The 15591-nt window shown below is 50.9% G+C and overlaps 5 protein-coding genes across 5 annotated transcripts; 4 read left to right on the top strand and 1 right to left on the bottom strand.

The window, feature by feature from the left end:
- Nucleotides 1–1252: 1252 nt before the first annotated feature.
- MRS44_005729 (uncharacterized protein) lies at nt 1253–3140 on the top strand (the record flags this gene model as incomplete). The annotated part of the gene is made up of 8 exons (XM_046270378.2): nt 1253–1468; nt 1519–1555; nt 1606–1697; nt 1755–1839; nt 1886–2393; nt 2440–2606; nt 2656–3038; nt 3090–3140. The coding sequence occupies 8 exons, from the start codon at nt 1253–1255 to the stop codon at nt 3138–3140; spliced, it is 1539 nt and encodes a 512-aa protein (XP_046140705.2).
- A 572-nt stretch (nt 3141–3712) lies between these two features.
- MRS44_005728 (uncharacterized protein) lies at nt 3713–5344 on the top strand (the record flags this gene model as incomplete). The annotated part of the gene is made up of 3 exons (XM_065621508.1): nt 3713–3937; nt 4037–4551; nt 4807–5344. 3 exons carry the CDS (start codon nt 3713–3715, stop codon nt 5342–5344), a joined length of 1278 nt encoding a protein of 425 aa, XP_065477580.1.
- Nucleotides 5345–8083: 2739 nt separating this feature from the next.
- Nucleotides 8084–9428, top strand: MRS44_005727 (uncharacterized protein; the record flags this gene model as incomplete). Its single annotated transcript, XM_046279852.2, has 2 exons — nt 8084–8778; nt 8828–9428. 2 exons carry the CDS (start codon nt 8084–8086, stop codon nt 9426–9428), a joined length of 1296 nt encoding a protein of 431 aa, XP_046140708.2.
- A 526-nt stretch (nt 9429–9954) lies between these two features.
- On the bottom strand, nt 9955–11818 carry MRS44_005726 (uncharacterized protein; the record flags this gene model as incomplete). The annotated part of the gene is made up of 4 exons (XM_065621507.1): nt 9955–10223; nt 10278–11196; nt 11289–11650; nt 11701–11818. 4 exons carry the CDS (start codon nt 11816–11818, stop codon nt 9955–9957), a joined length of 1668 nt encoding a protein of 555 aa, XP_065477579.1.
- Nucleotides 11819–13909: 2091 nt separating this feature from the next.
- On the top strand, nt 13910–15508 carry MRS44_005725 (uncharacterized protein; the record flags this gene model as incomplete). Its single annotated transcript, XM_065621506.1, has 2 exons — nt 13910–14176; nt 14225–15508. 2 exons carry the CDS (start codon nt 13910–13912, stop codon nt 15506–15508), a joined length of 1551 nt encoding a protein of 516 aa, XP_065477578.1.
- Nucleotides 15509–15591: the final 83 nt, after the last annotated feature.

Raw genomic sequence — 15591 nt, 5'->3', positions numbered from 1 at the left:
AGGCTGGTTCTACCATGACCAAGTTGTTTGTCACTCCGCACAACACTTGGGGTTACGCCGTTGGCATGGCTCGTGATGTCCCCAACGGCTACAGCGAGGTTGAATGGAATGCCTCGGTTGTCTAGATGCTATATCCTTTATGCTTACAGGGTATGTTGATGTAGTTGTATTTACTTCGGGCCCACGGGTTTAATTCTACAATACTTTTCTAATACGACTATTCTCAACCCATCTCGCGGTGTGTGATCCAGAGGGAAGCCCTGTTTTTCGGTCGACACTTGAACTGAACTGATACCATGTCTCGGATGTTAGGATTCGGACACCTCAATCTTTCACTCAAGCTCGGTAGATCTGATGAGCAGTAGGTGATGACAAGAGAAGGTTTCTTGAACCAATCAATCACTCGCACCTTGATGCGCCGCCATAGGCACCAGCGCCTGATTTACCGTCCAACATGCGGACTATGCACATGTTGAGTTCGTGTATCACGACGGGGTTTCAACTGTTATATATGTAACATTGCCTGCATCAACCTGGCTAGTTCGGACTTTTATTACAGACCGTCAACCCGATCCGATAAACGATCATCCCAATCCCTCCCCCAAACGTCAAATGCTCCACATACCGTGGTTGCATCTGCCGCCACCGTGTTGTGTAGTATCTGCAACTCAAAAAAGCACGAGCCAGGATGTGACGGTTCAAGATCGTCGCCGTCATCGGTCTCGGTCTCGCTTTCGGTTTCTAACCGTGGCACGGCACACGGCAATTGTCTACGTATTACTTTTAGTAGGACATGTACGCTTATCGCAGGGCTTAGCTTCCTGATTATCATTATTAGTTTCGAAACACTCCTAGTCCATGACTCGTACTGTTACAATCAACGGCAAGACCCCTTACATGAGCGATAGCGAGGCGCTAGACTTTCGGTAGCTCACGAAGACGCGTATCAAACCCCTGCCGCTTTCCAATCCGGTCCATAGTTATGCATGGGAATCTTTCTTTCCGTTCCAAATATGTCACGACGGATAAAATTGACCAATCAGACTCGCCTTATTATACGGCAGTTGGTGACGCAACAAGGCGTCGAGTAGGGATTTCCCCGAGAGAGATTCTAGATGCCGATCAAGTATGAAAGGGGACCAGACGTCCGTGTCATGTTGTTTCAAGAAGTGATAAATAGGACGCCTCTGCCCGGATCGACTGAGGTTGACACAAGTAACCATCTTTCTTCCTCACCAGCATACCGCTCATCATGGGAAACATCCAGTCTTTCATCGACCTTGCCGTCAACCGGTGGCCGACCCTCCTTGCTATCGTAGTTGTCTGCCTCACAGCTGCTTTCGGCCCAACCATCAATCGTACCATTCTACTATGGGGTCTCCCCGTCGTAGGAGATGGAAATGCAGAAAAGCGAAGAATGGCATATCTAGCCGGAGCTAGGAAGCTCTACTCCGACGGATACCAAAAGGTAACAACCTTACCTTCACAGATCTTGATCCTATGCTTACAAGAGAACAGTTCAAAGATGGGGTCTTTATGATCACCACCAGCAGATGTAGGTTGAAGGATACCTAGTAACCCTTTGCAGATATCTGACATGCTCAGCGTCCCCGATCGTTGTTATCTCTCCCAAATTCCTTCCAGAACTGCATAAGCTGCCTGATTCTGTTGTGAGCATGGATGCCGCCGTTGACGAGGTAAGTACAGCTTCGAATCCACACACATGACCCGAGGCTGAGTAGGTTTTTATCTAGACGATGGAAACGAAGTACACCAAGATCGAGACATCGGTTCCCATCATTCCTCACACCATCAAGGGAGATTTGACGCCTTCACTAAGTGAGTATACTTACTACCTGTCTTACACGCCACTCATCATCTGTAGACCGTTTGAATCCCACAATCGCCCAGGAGGTCCGAGAAACCCTCCAACTTTCCATTCCATCCTGCGATGACTGGACAGAAGTCAACATCCACCACAGCCTCCTCCGCATCGTAGGCATGGTATCAGGCCGCGTCTTCATCGGCCCCGAGCTCTGCCGGTCCGAAAAGTACCTCGACGCTGCCATCAACTACACCATGGAGGTCATGGGCGCACAACGCGCCGTGCAGCAAATGCGTCCTTGGCTGCGACCGTTCCTTGCGTCGAGGCTGCCTGCGGTCAAGCGCCTGGACCAAAGAATCGCAGAGGCTGAGGAGTTTCTTAATCCAATCGTTAAGAAGAGGACCGAGACCGTAGCCGATCCTTCCGTCGAGAAGCCGGATGACATGCTCCAGTGGCTCATGGACAGAAAGGACAAGTTTCCTGATAAAAACAGCCAGAACCTCGCCAAGGTGCAGCTCGGTCTGACCTTTGCAGCTATTCATACGACGACACTAACTGCCACCAACGCGTTTGTCTTCCTGCCTTTGTTTCCAGTTTTACGCTAACTGTGGTAGATTATACGACCTGGCGGCTATGCCTGACGTGCAAAAAGAACTTCGAGTTGAAATTCGCGAGGCTCTCTCGCAGACCTCTGGTGTCTTCACTAGCCAAGCTTTGCAGAACATGAAGAAGATGGACAGTTTCCTCAAAGAGGTACTCCGTCTCCACCCTGCCACAATGGGTGAGTATCAGAATGCCTTGTTCCATACCCTTTCTCTAACAGTATTCAGCCTCCTTTCAACGCAAGGTTCTTCAACCATTCACTCTATCAAACGGCCAAAAGATCCCGGAAGGCGTAACAATAGAGATCCCCGCCGTCGCCATCAGCGCCGACTCAGCCGTCTTCCCCAGAGCCGACAAGTTCGACCCCTTGAGGTTCTACAAGCTCCGCCAGCAAACCAAGGACGAAGGGTCAGCCGAGAAAGCGGCGCTGCATCAGTTTGTCAGTGTGAACCAAAGCAGTCTCACTTTTGGTTTTGGTCGACATGCCTGCCCCGGGAGGTTCTTTGCTGCGAATGAGATCAAGATGATCTTGGCGAATGCGATTTTGCAGTATGATATCAAGTTGGTGGATGCCACGGAGAGATATCCCAACATTGAGTTTGCACACATGGTGAGTTGATGGATCTATCCGAAAATGAGAGGTTACTAACTCCTAGTCAAGTCAATCCCTGACCCGTCTCGCAAGTTATTGTTCAAGGCCCTTGAAGTTTGAAGTTTCTGAGATCAATGGCGCATGCTAGGGGAAGTAGAGAGCCGGGAGAGCAGAACTTCAGAATAATCTATTTACATAATTGCGATAACACATAGACCAATGATTAAACCAAAGCAAAATACAATTTTATTCATTTTTCCAGAGAGCTCAGCTACTGCCGAGCGAGGACAAGTTAATGTGATCCCCGTGTCTAAAGCTTGATCTCTCCCTCAACCCGTCATTCCCAGTTATTGCACCCCAATTCCTAGCAACGAAAGACAACTTAACTGTGGCAACTGCCAGCCATATAGGGAGCTGGGCCACCTAAGAAGATAACATGACTTTCTAGTCACAATGAGCTAGTGCCGGGGCATAAGGGACCCTGGCAATCCGGCCGGCATCGAATCCGCTACAATGGTTGCTCAACAGCCATCATCTTCCGTAGTATAGTGGTCAGTATGCAAGCTTGTCACCCGGGTTCAATTCCCGGCGGGAGAGATCGCCACGTGTAACATACATGAGTTTCATTTTTGCCCCTGAAAGGGTTGAGTTCTCTTTTGTAAAGTCGGGGATTGTGAGAGGTTATAACCAACATGACGCCGACCACGGAACATCGAACTCTCATACTATCGCACCTCAAGTCTTACTACAGTAGGCCCCACAACACCAACATGTCAGGCTCCTTGCCTGTTGTCAAAGACCAGGTAGCACTCCCCGGTCTGAGGGACGCCCGAGGCCGTATTACACATGGCGGTGAAGAAACCCTAGAGGTGATCAAGTTGCTCAAAGTCGCCGGAATACCGGCTTGCGTCGTTGACGTGAACGCGCTGCGCTACTATGGAGCCGGGAGAGTCACCTAGGTTCGTCCAACTCACTTCCGTCCCCTTCTAGTCAATAAGACACTAATCAACCTCAAGGAATGGGATATCTGCGTGCCGGCTCATCAGGTTGAGGATACTGAGCAGATATTTCGAGGCAACGACCTGTATGAGCCTGTGAAGCTGCTCCCGCCGGTGGTCAAGTCCCTTCGCCACCTGAATCCCACATTCCAGCTGAAGGGTGTCGGCTACTTCTTCTTCCTCACTCCTTCATCTCGCTGCTTCATCAATCTTGAAATGGAGAACTGCGACATCAGCAAAAAGGGCATTCTCTATCCCAAAATGCCTCAATTTGCACGGTCCCTGCTCGTCTTGCAGAACGGAAGCAATATAGCTGACTTTATTGACGGAATGGATCTGGATGAGGAGTGGGCGGAGGAAAATATCGACTTTGACGACCTGCAGGTCAAGGGAGTTGAATTTTCCAAAATGCAAAACGCTGAGCTCCAGGCCGCAAGGCTGGGTGAGCTCAACGTCAGGATCAACTATCGAGAGCTGTGGAATGCCATCGTCTCGGAGAAGGAAGGGCGGATTGAGTCGATGAAGAAGGGCAGGTATAAAACCCGGTGGCGAAGGATAAAAAATGACACGGATCCAAGGGAGCGAGATAGACGATTCTGACGAACACGCAAACTCGCATGTAGTGTCTATTGACCTACCAATCGAATGCAGTGGGCATCTGATGTCGCTAGGATCTTCGTTGATGTCTAGGGGCAGCTGCTCCAACTCGACCTCAAACCCAAAGGAGCCGAAGGCCACTTGATCCCAAGCGACATAACAGGGCCCCTTGAAACCTTGGTCATGCCAAGCACTGGCGATCAGGCCTCTTGTGGTGGCAAAGATCAAGGCCGTGAGACTCGAGATGATCACACCGACCTGGTATATGTCTGCATGTCTGAAGACTATAGGGCTCAAGTCAGGGCTTCACCGCGGAATTTCAGCCAGGAGTGGAAGGATTGCTTTTTGGACAAGGTCATCAAACAAGATCCCGCCCTTGAGGAAAGTATTCGGTGGGCCCTGGACATACCTCGCACCCCATCACCTGAGGCTGACCAGGCCTTCAGAACCGGCGTTGGAGGCAGCCGCCAAGGTGGGGGGCATGACGAGTATGGCAGCTATCAAGGGCAGAGTGGTGGCTACGACTACTACTCGGCTGGTAGCACTAGTCAATCCTGCATGGCGGGCGGAGGATACTATAGTCATGACGGCGCTGCTGGCAACTTTTATGCCAGTTCTTCTGGTCAATCGGACGTACCTCAAGATGGATATTGGAGGTACAGTGCCAGTCACGGGGACTGGTATCATGAGCATAGCAATGGGCAGTACTCTTGGGCTTCAGAGGGATGACCGGGGGGGGGCACCTGGTAACTGCCGCCGGATTAAGGAATTGATCTTTTGTACATATAGCTGACATTGATATTTATTTCAAGGTGGTGGACCTGCTACATAGATGGCGAAATCGAAGGATCAAAGACGCTGCTCGCCTCATATACAAGTATCTCTCTCATGTCAACTTGGCTACGCTATCTTTCAGCCTAAGTCGGTGTTTCTGATATCTAGACCACCACTGACCACCGCTGACCGAAAACGTGTGGGACAAGTTTCACTCAAACCTCATTGCAACCCAAATTAAGACGACGTTGGCTGAGAGTTGAGACTAACCAAGGTGCACTCATGACTTTAGAGCCTGATGAAACAGACAGCCTGCTTCGGCCAGCACCTCGAATTTGCATGCCCGCCGGTTAAGTTTGCATAAACCCCTCCTCTCCATTCTGTTATGTAAAGATAAGGGACCCAGTCGGGAGGACCGGTGGCGCCGCCAGTTGACGGCCCGAGGCATCCGAATGTCGACATACAAATGCCACAGCACTTGAAAGCAGGCTCTGAAAATGAAGCTCACATATCAACAACCTTCTGCAAGAGAGTACATATGTTCTGTGTTGCCTTGGACTCCTGCTGAATTATGCCGCCCAGAGTCAGTTTATAGAAAGAAGTGAGGCCCGAAGAACAACCAGACAAAGCGGCATCGAACAAGTCCGATTGCTGTAATCCACCCACCGTCAACGTCATCGTCAGCTTTCAAGGTCCAGAAAACAATCAATCGACCATGGCAACACCTTTTTGGGGTCCTCAGACCTCCTATCTTAAGTATGTCTAGCTTACCTCCGGCTCATCCGTCCACTAACAATAATACAGCTTCTGTGAAGAGGTACCTTTCCAAACCCATCTCATTGCCCGCCGAACCGAACAGTCAAAGGCACTGACAGACCAACTTCACGAGGATTAGGACTATGTGGTGACTCAATATGTGGCTGAGTTCATCAATACACTCAGCAGCCTCGTCTACGGTCCGTCCACCTCGCATCAACCTACCATCATCAGGAATTGACGCGTACCAGTTGCCTACGGACTCTACGGCTTGCTCAGTTCCTCCCAATTCCCAGCCGGCTCGCGCCTGTTCCTCTACTGTGGATTGATGGGTGTAGGTATCTGCTCTGGCGGATACCACATGACTCTGAAATACCACACTCAGATGTGTACGCACCTTTCCCTGCCTCGATTGCCAGCCTCCCCCTAATCATCTTGAATGCAGCCGATGAGCTATCCATGCATCTGTTGACCACTCCGCTTGTCTATCGCCTGCTTACCTTCAAGGCCAGCCCCCGGCGCACAATGTTGATAGGAATGGTGCTGTTATCCCTCTTCACCCTTGTCATGGTCACACACGTTTTTCTAGATGAATTCGTTCTCCATGCAGTCACATTTGCCTCGGGAGTACTGATTGTTGCAAATCGGGCGCTCAAGATCATCTCCCAACACGTCCTCGATTCTCAAATCAGACAAAGCCTTCGGAACATCTCCCTTTTCGGTTGCTGTAAGTGATAGGTCCCTCCATTTACTTTTAGTTGTGAATCATAGCTGACACTTTCTCGAGGGTGCTTTGGCTTTGGATACTTTCTCTGGCTGATTGATGAATTGGCATGCCGCTACTTGACGGATGCGAGAAACGCTTTGGGATTAGCTTTAGCATTCTTCCTGGAACTGCATGGATGGTATGCTCATTGCAACTTGGCCCTGATTGCTTCTTTGTCTTGGTCCTGACGAGTGATGGGTGGCACATCTTCACAGCCGTTGGAAGCTACATCGCCGTTGTGGTCGTTGATCTTATCACGTCTGAAGATGAGATCGTCAGCGACCCTACCCAACGCTTGGCTTGGCCGATCCCTTTTGTAGCTCGCTGCATGGCCCAATCGCCAGGGATAGTGAAGGAAAAGGCGGCTTAGTTCTGGTATGGAGTAGTGGACAGGCTTATGGTAATCGGAGATGGGCATCTGCTGCGTGGCTTAGTTGAGCGCTGTCGATCCAAGTCCCCAGACCTCAATCGCCTACACTCTATCTATCATTGCCCTCGTTACCTACCTAATCAGTAGCACATATGGGAACTGACACATCCGGCTGTCTTCTGGCTCCGCAGCGCCATTAGGGGCCGGGCTCAGACCAGACCAAAAAACCCAATATACACATCATAACATCATATCCCCATGGTAACAGGGAGGCCCACCCACCCATCCATCACGGCCCTTGACCTCTCACTTTGTTATACAAATCTCTATCGTGATACTGACCGTATCAGAATGCTTCTATTAGAGCGAAAGATGATGTAACAAATAAATGTCGTTATGAACTCCTCAGAAGGCAAATGAGAAGCAGCACGTGACTCTAACCAAGGGGTTCATTCCTGTCTGCTTACTGGGTCAACCTCGGCTCAGCTTTCGCGCAACACCAGCCCTCAGCCCAGCAACATCTCGGTTTCAACACTTCCTGGAATCTCAGTTCCTCCGTGTTCTGATTGAGCCAGTTAGTCCGAGTTGTGCTGTGTTAGTGGTTGCATGCTCTAGCAGCTACGCCGTACCCATGCAGAATAAGCGCTTCGCGTTCAATTCACGGCGCTTCTCTTTTAGGGAATCGCCGGAAGGATTGCTGCCTAAAAAAGGAGCTTTGACCCGTGTTTCGAGTCGCGTTATTTAACTTGCCTTTCTCACATCACGACCATCATTTAATCATCGCCAAGTACAGATCTCAATCATGAGTGGTCCTCGTCCCAAAAGCAGCGGTTTCCGCGATGATCCCGATGCATTGTCCATGCACACGACGGACGGCGAAGCCTACACCGACGCCGTCGCTGAAGATGCCGCTGACGATGCTGCTCCCCCTTACACTCCTGTTGACAACAGCACCATAAGGCCACCGCCCACTGCTCCCCAAGTCAGAAACCCGTATGCTGAGGACGAAGACTTGTATTGGACTGGTGTTACCGAGCCCGAGTCCCATTTCGCTTTTACCTCGTATCGCATTGGCAACAAGCGCACCCGCATCGGGAACGAGGTGATCCACCTGCAGGACAAGCGCTCCGACGCCGATCCTCAGTTTCTCGGGTCGTGGATCAAACTTATGGCTCGACTCCCTCCGTCGCCGTACATTCACATCGTCGGCACACACAAGGAGACAAAGCGCGACAAGGACGGAAAGAAGAGCCGTGAGGATGTGACGGATTTTCGCATCATGGTTAGCCTGCGGAATTATCTGTGGCCCAACTTTAACCCCGATGGACCGAACGAGATGAAACTCTTGACTGCGGAAGGTGGGGAGAAGACGTACCGGGGCACTATCCTCAAGAAACGCGCACCTGGAGTCAAGGGCGATATTGAGGTTGGCCACGCAAAGCCTACCCTCAAGGAGTGGTGTCATCGCTACTGTGCCAATGCAACAGGGACCAAAGTGTAAGTGCATCGCATCTGCCTGTCCATCTCAGCTAACTTGTCCTCGCAGATTCCGTCTAACTCGTACCGTCACCGGTATGGACAAGGAGCAGCTCCGCTCTCGTCTCACAGGCTTGATCAGGAGCACAAACTACAAGGGCAAACTCACCATCGAGTTCCCTGTCGCCGACCGAGCAGTCGACATCTACTCGTCCAGCCGACTCAACACCTGGCGGCTGACAACTTGGATCTGCTGGATCTTCTACCTCACCTTTCTCTGGATCTTTGCTTGGCCTGTACTCTTCTTCACCACTAAGCGGTATCAGGTCGTCCGTGCCGAGTGGCCTTTCGCTCAGGTTAATGAGCAGGGTCAGAAGAGGTATACCACTGTCAGCGAAGAGCAGTGGACCAGTAGGTACGGCCCTGCTATCAAGCAGCTGTGCCTGGACCGATACGATGGTCTGGCGGGTGACGACTACCTGAACGAGGTGCTAGACAGGGGAGAAGCGCAGCAGAACAACAATCAACCTCAGGTTGATACCCGAGCTGCCTTGGGCGTTGCTGCAGCTGCTTTCCAGGGCGGTCGCTTCAACGCTGCCAGAGGTGCGAGCAGCTTGATGCGCTTTGTTGGTGGACAAAACGACCAGGTCGGATGGGGTTTCGACACTTGAAGACCATGAAAGATCCATGTCAACCCATACCGTTGTGGGCATTGCGACTTCCGCCTATCGATGGAGAACAGTCCGAGTTTGAATGCATTTGCTTTAGTCATAGTTAAGACGACATGGTCAAAATGCAGTAGGAGTTTGGCTCTGGAAAGGGAAGGGGATCTTAGTTTGCTCAATTTTCGTCTCTGATTTATATGGCAGTAGAACCTAACCGTTGTTATTGTCTGCAATGATGACAAGAAGCCATCAACCAGAACAGAAAAAAACACAGTCATTAATACATGACGGTATCAAAACCCAATGCCGTGAATGTCATATCAATCACGAGGTGAAAAAGCTTACCTAAAGGACTTGAAGATTTATATCTGAACTTAGCTAAAAGATATGTCAAGAATAATATGAGGGGTAGGTGCAAGTGGTAGTATTTCCTTATATCTGCTGGAGCCTGGATGTCTCCTCACTCAAGGGCACCGGAATGTGATCATGACGAATGATAACAAGCCCCCTTACACAGCCGGCCACCCAAAAGCTATTCCTTGGGAGTCGAGGCACCACTCATCTTCTCGTTATAAACCTCCCGCAGCACATGCTCTTTCTTGGCAATATCATCCCCGCCACTGCGATCTCCGAACACAGTGTCCATCTCCTCGAGAGTCTTGCCTCGTGTCTCGGGCACACAGAACCAGACAAAGGCAAAGGATAGAAGACCGAAGACGGCAAAGAACACGTAGGCTCCGAAACCAGTGGCTTGGACGAGTGGAGGTGTGATGAGGCCGATGATGAAGTTGTTGATCCAGTCTTTAAAGCGTTAGCTTCTATACATGTGTGAGTGTTAAGGGGAAGGGGACTTACTTGAACAGGTAGAGATGGCGACACCCTTGGCTCGCAGACTGGATGGGAAGACTTCCGCAGGGACAGCCCAAGGAGTAGGAGCCCAAGAGCCGCCAAAGATGAGCATGTAGAAGAGCAAAAATGCAACGCTGGTCCATCCCTCGGCGCGGTGAGTAGGCCAGCTATCAGAGAACAAGCCAACCGTGACGGCGATAATGACGAGAGGGATGACAGTCAGGACACTGCCGATAAGAAGAATCGTCTTTCGGCCGAAGCGGTCCAAGGTCCACAAGCTAGTGAAAACACCGACGAGTTGGATAATGTTCAATACACCCGACATGATGAGCTGCATGTTGAGATCCAAGCCCATTGTGCCAAAGAGCGTGGGTGAATAGTAGATCAAGGCGTTAATTCCAATAAACTGTTGGAAGAACATGAGCCCAGCACCTACAAGGGTGCGACGCCAGCAACCGGCCTTGAAGCAGTCGGTCCAGCTGACGATCTCCAGCTTGATGGCGCTAGACACTGTCTTGTTCTCAGGGGACGTAAGAAGAGGATGCCTCTCGGCAAGAACCCCGGTTTGGAAACGAGCCTCGGCAATAATCTCGATCCACTCCTTCTTAACACGGCGATCACTCTCCGGAAGTCGTCTCAGCTTGACGAGGTTCTCCAAAGCTTCCTCCTCACGACCCTTAGAGGCGAGCCAGCGAGGGGAGAAAGGGAGAAAGATGGCGCCGACACCGAGGATTATGCCGGGGAAGATTTGGATGAGGAAGGGAAGTTGCCAGGACCAGTGGCTGCCCATGTCTTTTGTCGAGTATGTGATCCAGAAGGCGATGACGATGCCGAGGACGACAAAGAGGGATTCGAAGACGAGGAGGGAGCCGCGGATTTCGGGGGAGAGATTTCGCCGATGTAGAGGGGGACAACCATGGAGAGCCTGGGGGAATTAGAGTTAGCAGGAAAGTTGGAGAGTCGGTGAAGCTGATCCTGCTCCGCCGGAAGAGGGCTGCCTTACATGCCAATACCGACACCGCCGATGAATCGTCCGGCGACGAGCATGTCAAAGTTGAGAGCTGCAGTCTGAAGAGCAGACCCAATCGTAAAGATGACAACAGCAATCATGATAGATCTCTTGCGAGACGCCCAGTCGGCTATCCAGCCCTGGTTCATAGCGCCGATAAAGGCACCAAGCGTAATCATAGCCGTCATCAGGCCCTTCTTGAAGCCGGCGCCCGGAGCATCGTCTGCCACTTCAGGGAACCGATCCAAAAAGTGATCCATGACGAGCGTGACGCTGATAACGCCTTGATCGTAGCCGAAGAGGAGGCCGCCGATTGCAGAGAAGGCAGCGCAAAGGGCTACGTAGGGAGAGGAGAAGAGACCGCGGAAACCTAGACGATGTGTTAGAGTAGTGAGTAGTGAGAAGGTAGTAATGGCGTACCAGCAGGTCCGTATGGTTCGACTTCGGAGTCGATGGGGATGGAGACGTGCTCTTGCGTTGCGACATGGTATTTGTCCCCAGTCTTGACTGGTTCGAGAGTATCTGATGCTGAACCCATGATGGAGAGCTACTGCGGCAAGAGCAGTTGATCAAGGACTAGAAGAATATTTAAGGTAGAAGTGAAGAGGAGGAAGAAGAAAACGAGGTCTGTTGATACTTTGAAGCTGGTTCTGATCAACATGAACCAGTGGAGAGAGATTCACCTCCCTTCTTATACTCCAACATCGATTGAACCGTTACCATCACCTCACCACACCAGCCAATAATATGCCCTGGAATAAGATGCCCCTACTTCCCCGGAGCGCAATCGTTCGGGGTAGACCTGGGGTCCGGGGAAGATGGGGCCATCGGACACGACTCATGGAACATGGGGTAGGGCGGACATGGTTTAATTTTCGGAGAGGGAGGCTTGATGAGGCACTTTTTCCCGCCTTGGTTGGGAGATTTAGGTGGCAATGGCTTCAGATTGTGACATTGAGTCTATTAGTGGTTTGATTGAGTAGCGAGTCACAGTAGGTCGATGAAGAATGCTGTAAAAATATGTAAACGCAATGAAATTTGGCTGCAAACTGGGTAAATGAGCTTATGGAGAGAGCCAAAGTGTGGAGAAAGTCAATGCATGTAGCACTTTAAAGATGTGAACTACAGATACAAACACTGCGAGATATAATCAAGGCTCTGTAGATAATGATGAAGCCGAGTGATGCATGAATCCTCCCACCCGGCGCCCACAGGAATTCGCTCCCAAGTCAGAGCTCGTCTTCATGGTCTAGCCAGACAAGACAGCGTCAAGTGCGAAGACACCGGGACTTTTTGCCATACAAGCCAAGTTGTGGACAGGGAAATTTGTTCCGCTCATGACTACCCCTAACTTCATCGGCCGCTTCTCATGCTGAGTTGCAGGTCCATTCGGCATTGGACGCCTCCCATGTCCAACGAGATCTATCGGAGTCTAAATGCTTCTCGGAGAGGGCCTCGCGTCAAGGAAGAACATGAATACTAGACTGGGCCACCTTCACGCCCACGCCTCATCGCGAGATTCGATGCAAGGGGCCATCCCACCGAAGAGATCCCGATATTACACAAAGTAGGGATGGTCGCTTGTACCGACGTCTGACGGGAGTGAGGGTAAAGTGATCTTCCAGAGTCGCCTGAGCGGCTACTAAGGGCGGGACCGAGGACATGGTATGGTCGCATGGAGGCGGAGGTAGGTATAGAAGGACGAGGGCGCCTTTATTGACTCCCCGACGACGCTGCCAACCAGTCTGGATGTACGTGCCCGGGACGTGAATGACAGCTACGTGAGATTTGGGTAAGAAATGTCATCCAAGAGAATGTCGAAGCTCTCGCCGGATCGATTTTCTGCCCTGTCGCGATGCCCCAAGGGAAAAGAATATTCCTCAGCCTTTTCACATTCTGCTCTAAATTACAATGAGATGCATCAAAATATCATCTATGTTATAAGAATGGTTAATAATCTCGTAATTTTTGAAACATTATTTATCTTCTGCTATATCATTCTACCTAACTTGAGATGAAGATATACCAATACTTTTGGACTAGCTATCGTCTTCCTTCCCTTGTCCTGCAACGCCCGCGTGCCGGTGAGCCATGACGCAACTTGAATCGTTAGTCACTTCGAGACGCGGGGAAGAAGCCTGTCTAGACCATCTCCAACTTTTGATGAGGAAAAAGATGCCGAAGGTGGTGTGGATCTAGTGCGGAGCATGGACCGAGCAAGGATCTCGGGTCGAATTTCCATCTTGACCAGTGTCAAGGACCGGGATGGCTTCAGACTGGATGGTCCGTGTTTGAAGTGTCTAGGGGGTTCGTCGTCATGGATCTAGACTTGCTTTTGCATCTGCATCGTGCATTGAATTCCCCACAGCCTGAGAGAATGCCGATATCAGAACGGGAGTTGGTCGTAGTGTCGAGGCTTGACGAGGTAAATGGCTCCGAGATGGTGATCGAAGGCGACATTTTCACCCCGTGGGGGAGAGCCCGAGACATGCTATCTTCGCAACATTGTCTAGAATGGAATGAAATCCCGATCTTTGAGGACAAATCTTGTGTATATATGGCGCTGGTCATTGCTCAGTCTAGTCTTGAATCAACAACCTCTATCCAAGTCGAAGACTGCACAGCCAGCATGTATGCCGTCGTCATTTCCGTTTCTTTCCTCTCCTTTCTTGTCTACTACTTTGTCATTAGCCCGGTATGGCTCTACCTCCGAGATCCCAAGGGCTTCCGCAAGTACCCTGCTATGAATGCCTTGGCTGGTATCACCGACCTGGGCTTCATGTATGAAGCGACAAAAGGCTTCAGGACGAAGCATCTTACAGAGCTGCACAAGAAGTATCCTGTAGTTCGGATAGGGCCTAACTCTCTCTCTTTCTCTGGTGTCCAAGCCATCAAGGTGAGTCCTTTGCCTCTATAGTTACTCCAGCTACTAATAGAGTGTCAGGACATCTACGGCCATGGAACACCCTGCACCAAAGATCACTTCTACGTCGTGACAGGAGGATCCCACACCCACCTCGCCGACGTCGTGAACAAAGCCGACCACGCCCGCAAGCGCCGAGTCCTCTCTTCAGCCTACGCCATCAAGAACCTCGAAGATTGGGAATACAAGGTGGCCGACAAGACGGAGCGCTTCATCAAGGCCTGCGACGCCGCCTGTACTCTTCCTCCCAAGACATCTGCAGACCCCCAGCCAGACGAGCTTACCTTTGACTATCGAAAATGGACCAACTTTTTCACTGTTGAAGCTATTGCGGACATTGGTCTCTCGGAGAAGCTTGGCTTTTTGGATAATGGGTCTGCTGATTGTACGGCTGAGAAGAGAGATGGCACGTTGTATACTGCCAACTTTGTCGAAAGTCTTCACAACACGGCCATTGCACAGTCCCGTCTTGTTTGGGGCTACTCTTGGTACAAGACCAACGAGTATCTCGCACGTCTTCTGTCCAAGGACTTTCGTCGCATGCTTCGTCTCGGGGATCAGTTTGATGATATCGTGTACCATCGTGCGACGAAGCGGCTTGCCCGGTACCGTGCTGGTGAGAAGCTTGATGACTTCTTTCAGGCTTTGATGGAAGATAAGAACGGGCGTCAAAACAACCAGGAATGGGGCGAGATTGTTGCAGAGGTATCTATCATGATGAACGCCGGCTCCGACACAACGGCTATCGCCATGAACAACGCCATGTACCACCTCCTCAAGCACCCAGGCGCTCTCAAGAAGCTGCAAGAAGAAGTTGACTCCGCCCTTGACGAGGATGAAGAGGTCGCGCCGTTTGCCAAGGTAAAGCACCTACCTTACCTCCGCGCCGTCATCGACGAGACACTTCGGATCACACCCTCCGTCACATTCAACCTCCCCCGCCGTACACCCCAAGGCGGATGTGCCGTCGGCGACGAATTCATCCCCGGCGAAACGTCAGTCAGCATCTCTGCATGGACAGCCCACCGTGACGAAGAAGTGTTCCCCGAGCCTGAAAAGTTCAGACCTGAACGATGGCTCGGCGAGGGTGCTCAGGAACTTCAGCGTGGGTTCATTGCGTTTAGCACAGGCGCGCGAGGATGTATTGGAAGGAATATTTCGTATCTTGAGCAGACTGTTTTGCTTGCTACTGTTGTCCATAGATATGGTATGGCATTGCCCAGTAAGGACTGGACGCCGGAGCTTGATGAAGGGACGAATTTGTTGGTAAAGGAGATGCCGGTCAAGGTTTGGAGGAGGGTTTAGAGCATTGTCAACAAAAGCATAGCGAGGGGAGAAAGTTGGTTGTTTGAAGCATCGAGACTAGAAATTGATGGCCTTTTCCTATT

Source organism: Fusarium solani (assembly GCF_023522795.1).
Source record: "Fusarium solani strain SB1 chromosome Unknown bctg00000003_1, whole genome shotgun sequence".
Lineage (NCBI taxonomy): Eukaryota > Fungi > Ascomycota > Sordariomycetes > Hypocreales > Nectriaceae > Fusarium > Fusarium solani.
The sequence above is the reverse complement of the archived record's forward strand: the minus strand, read 5'-3'. Positions and strand labels throughout refer to the sequence as shown.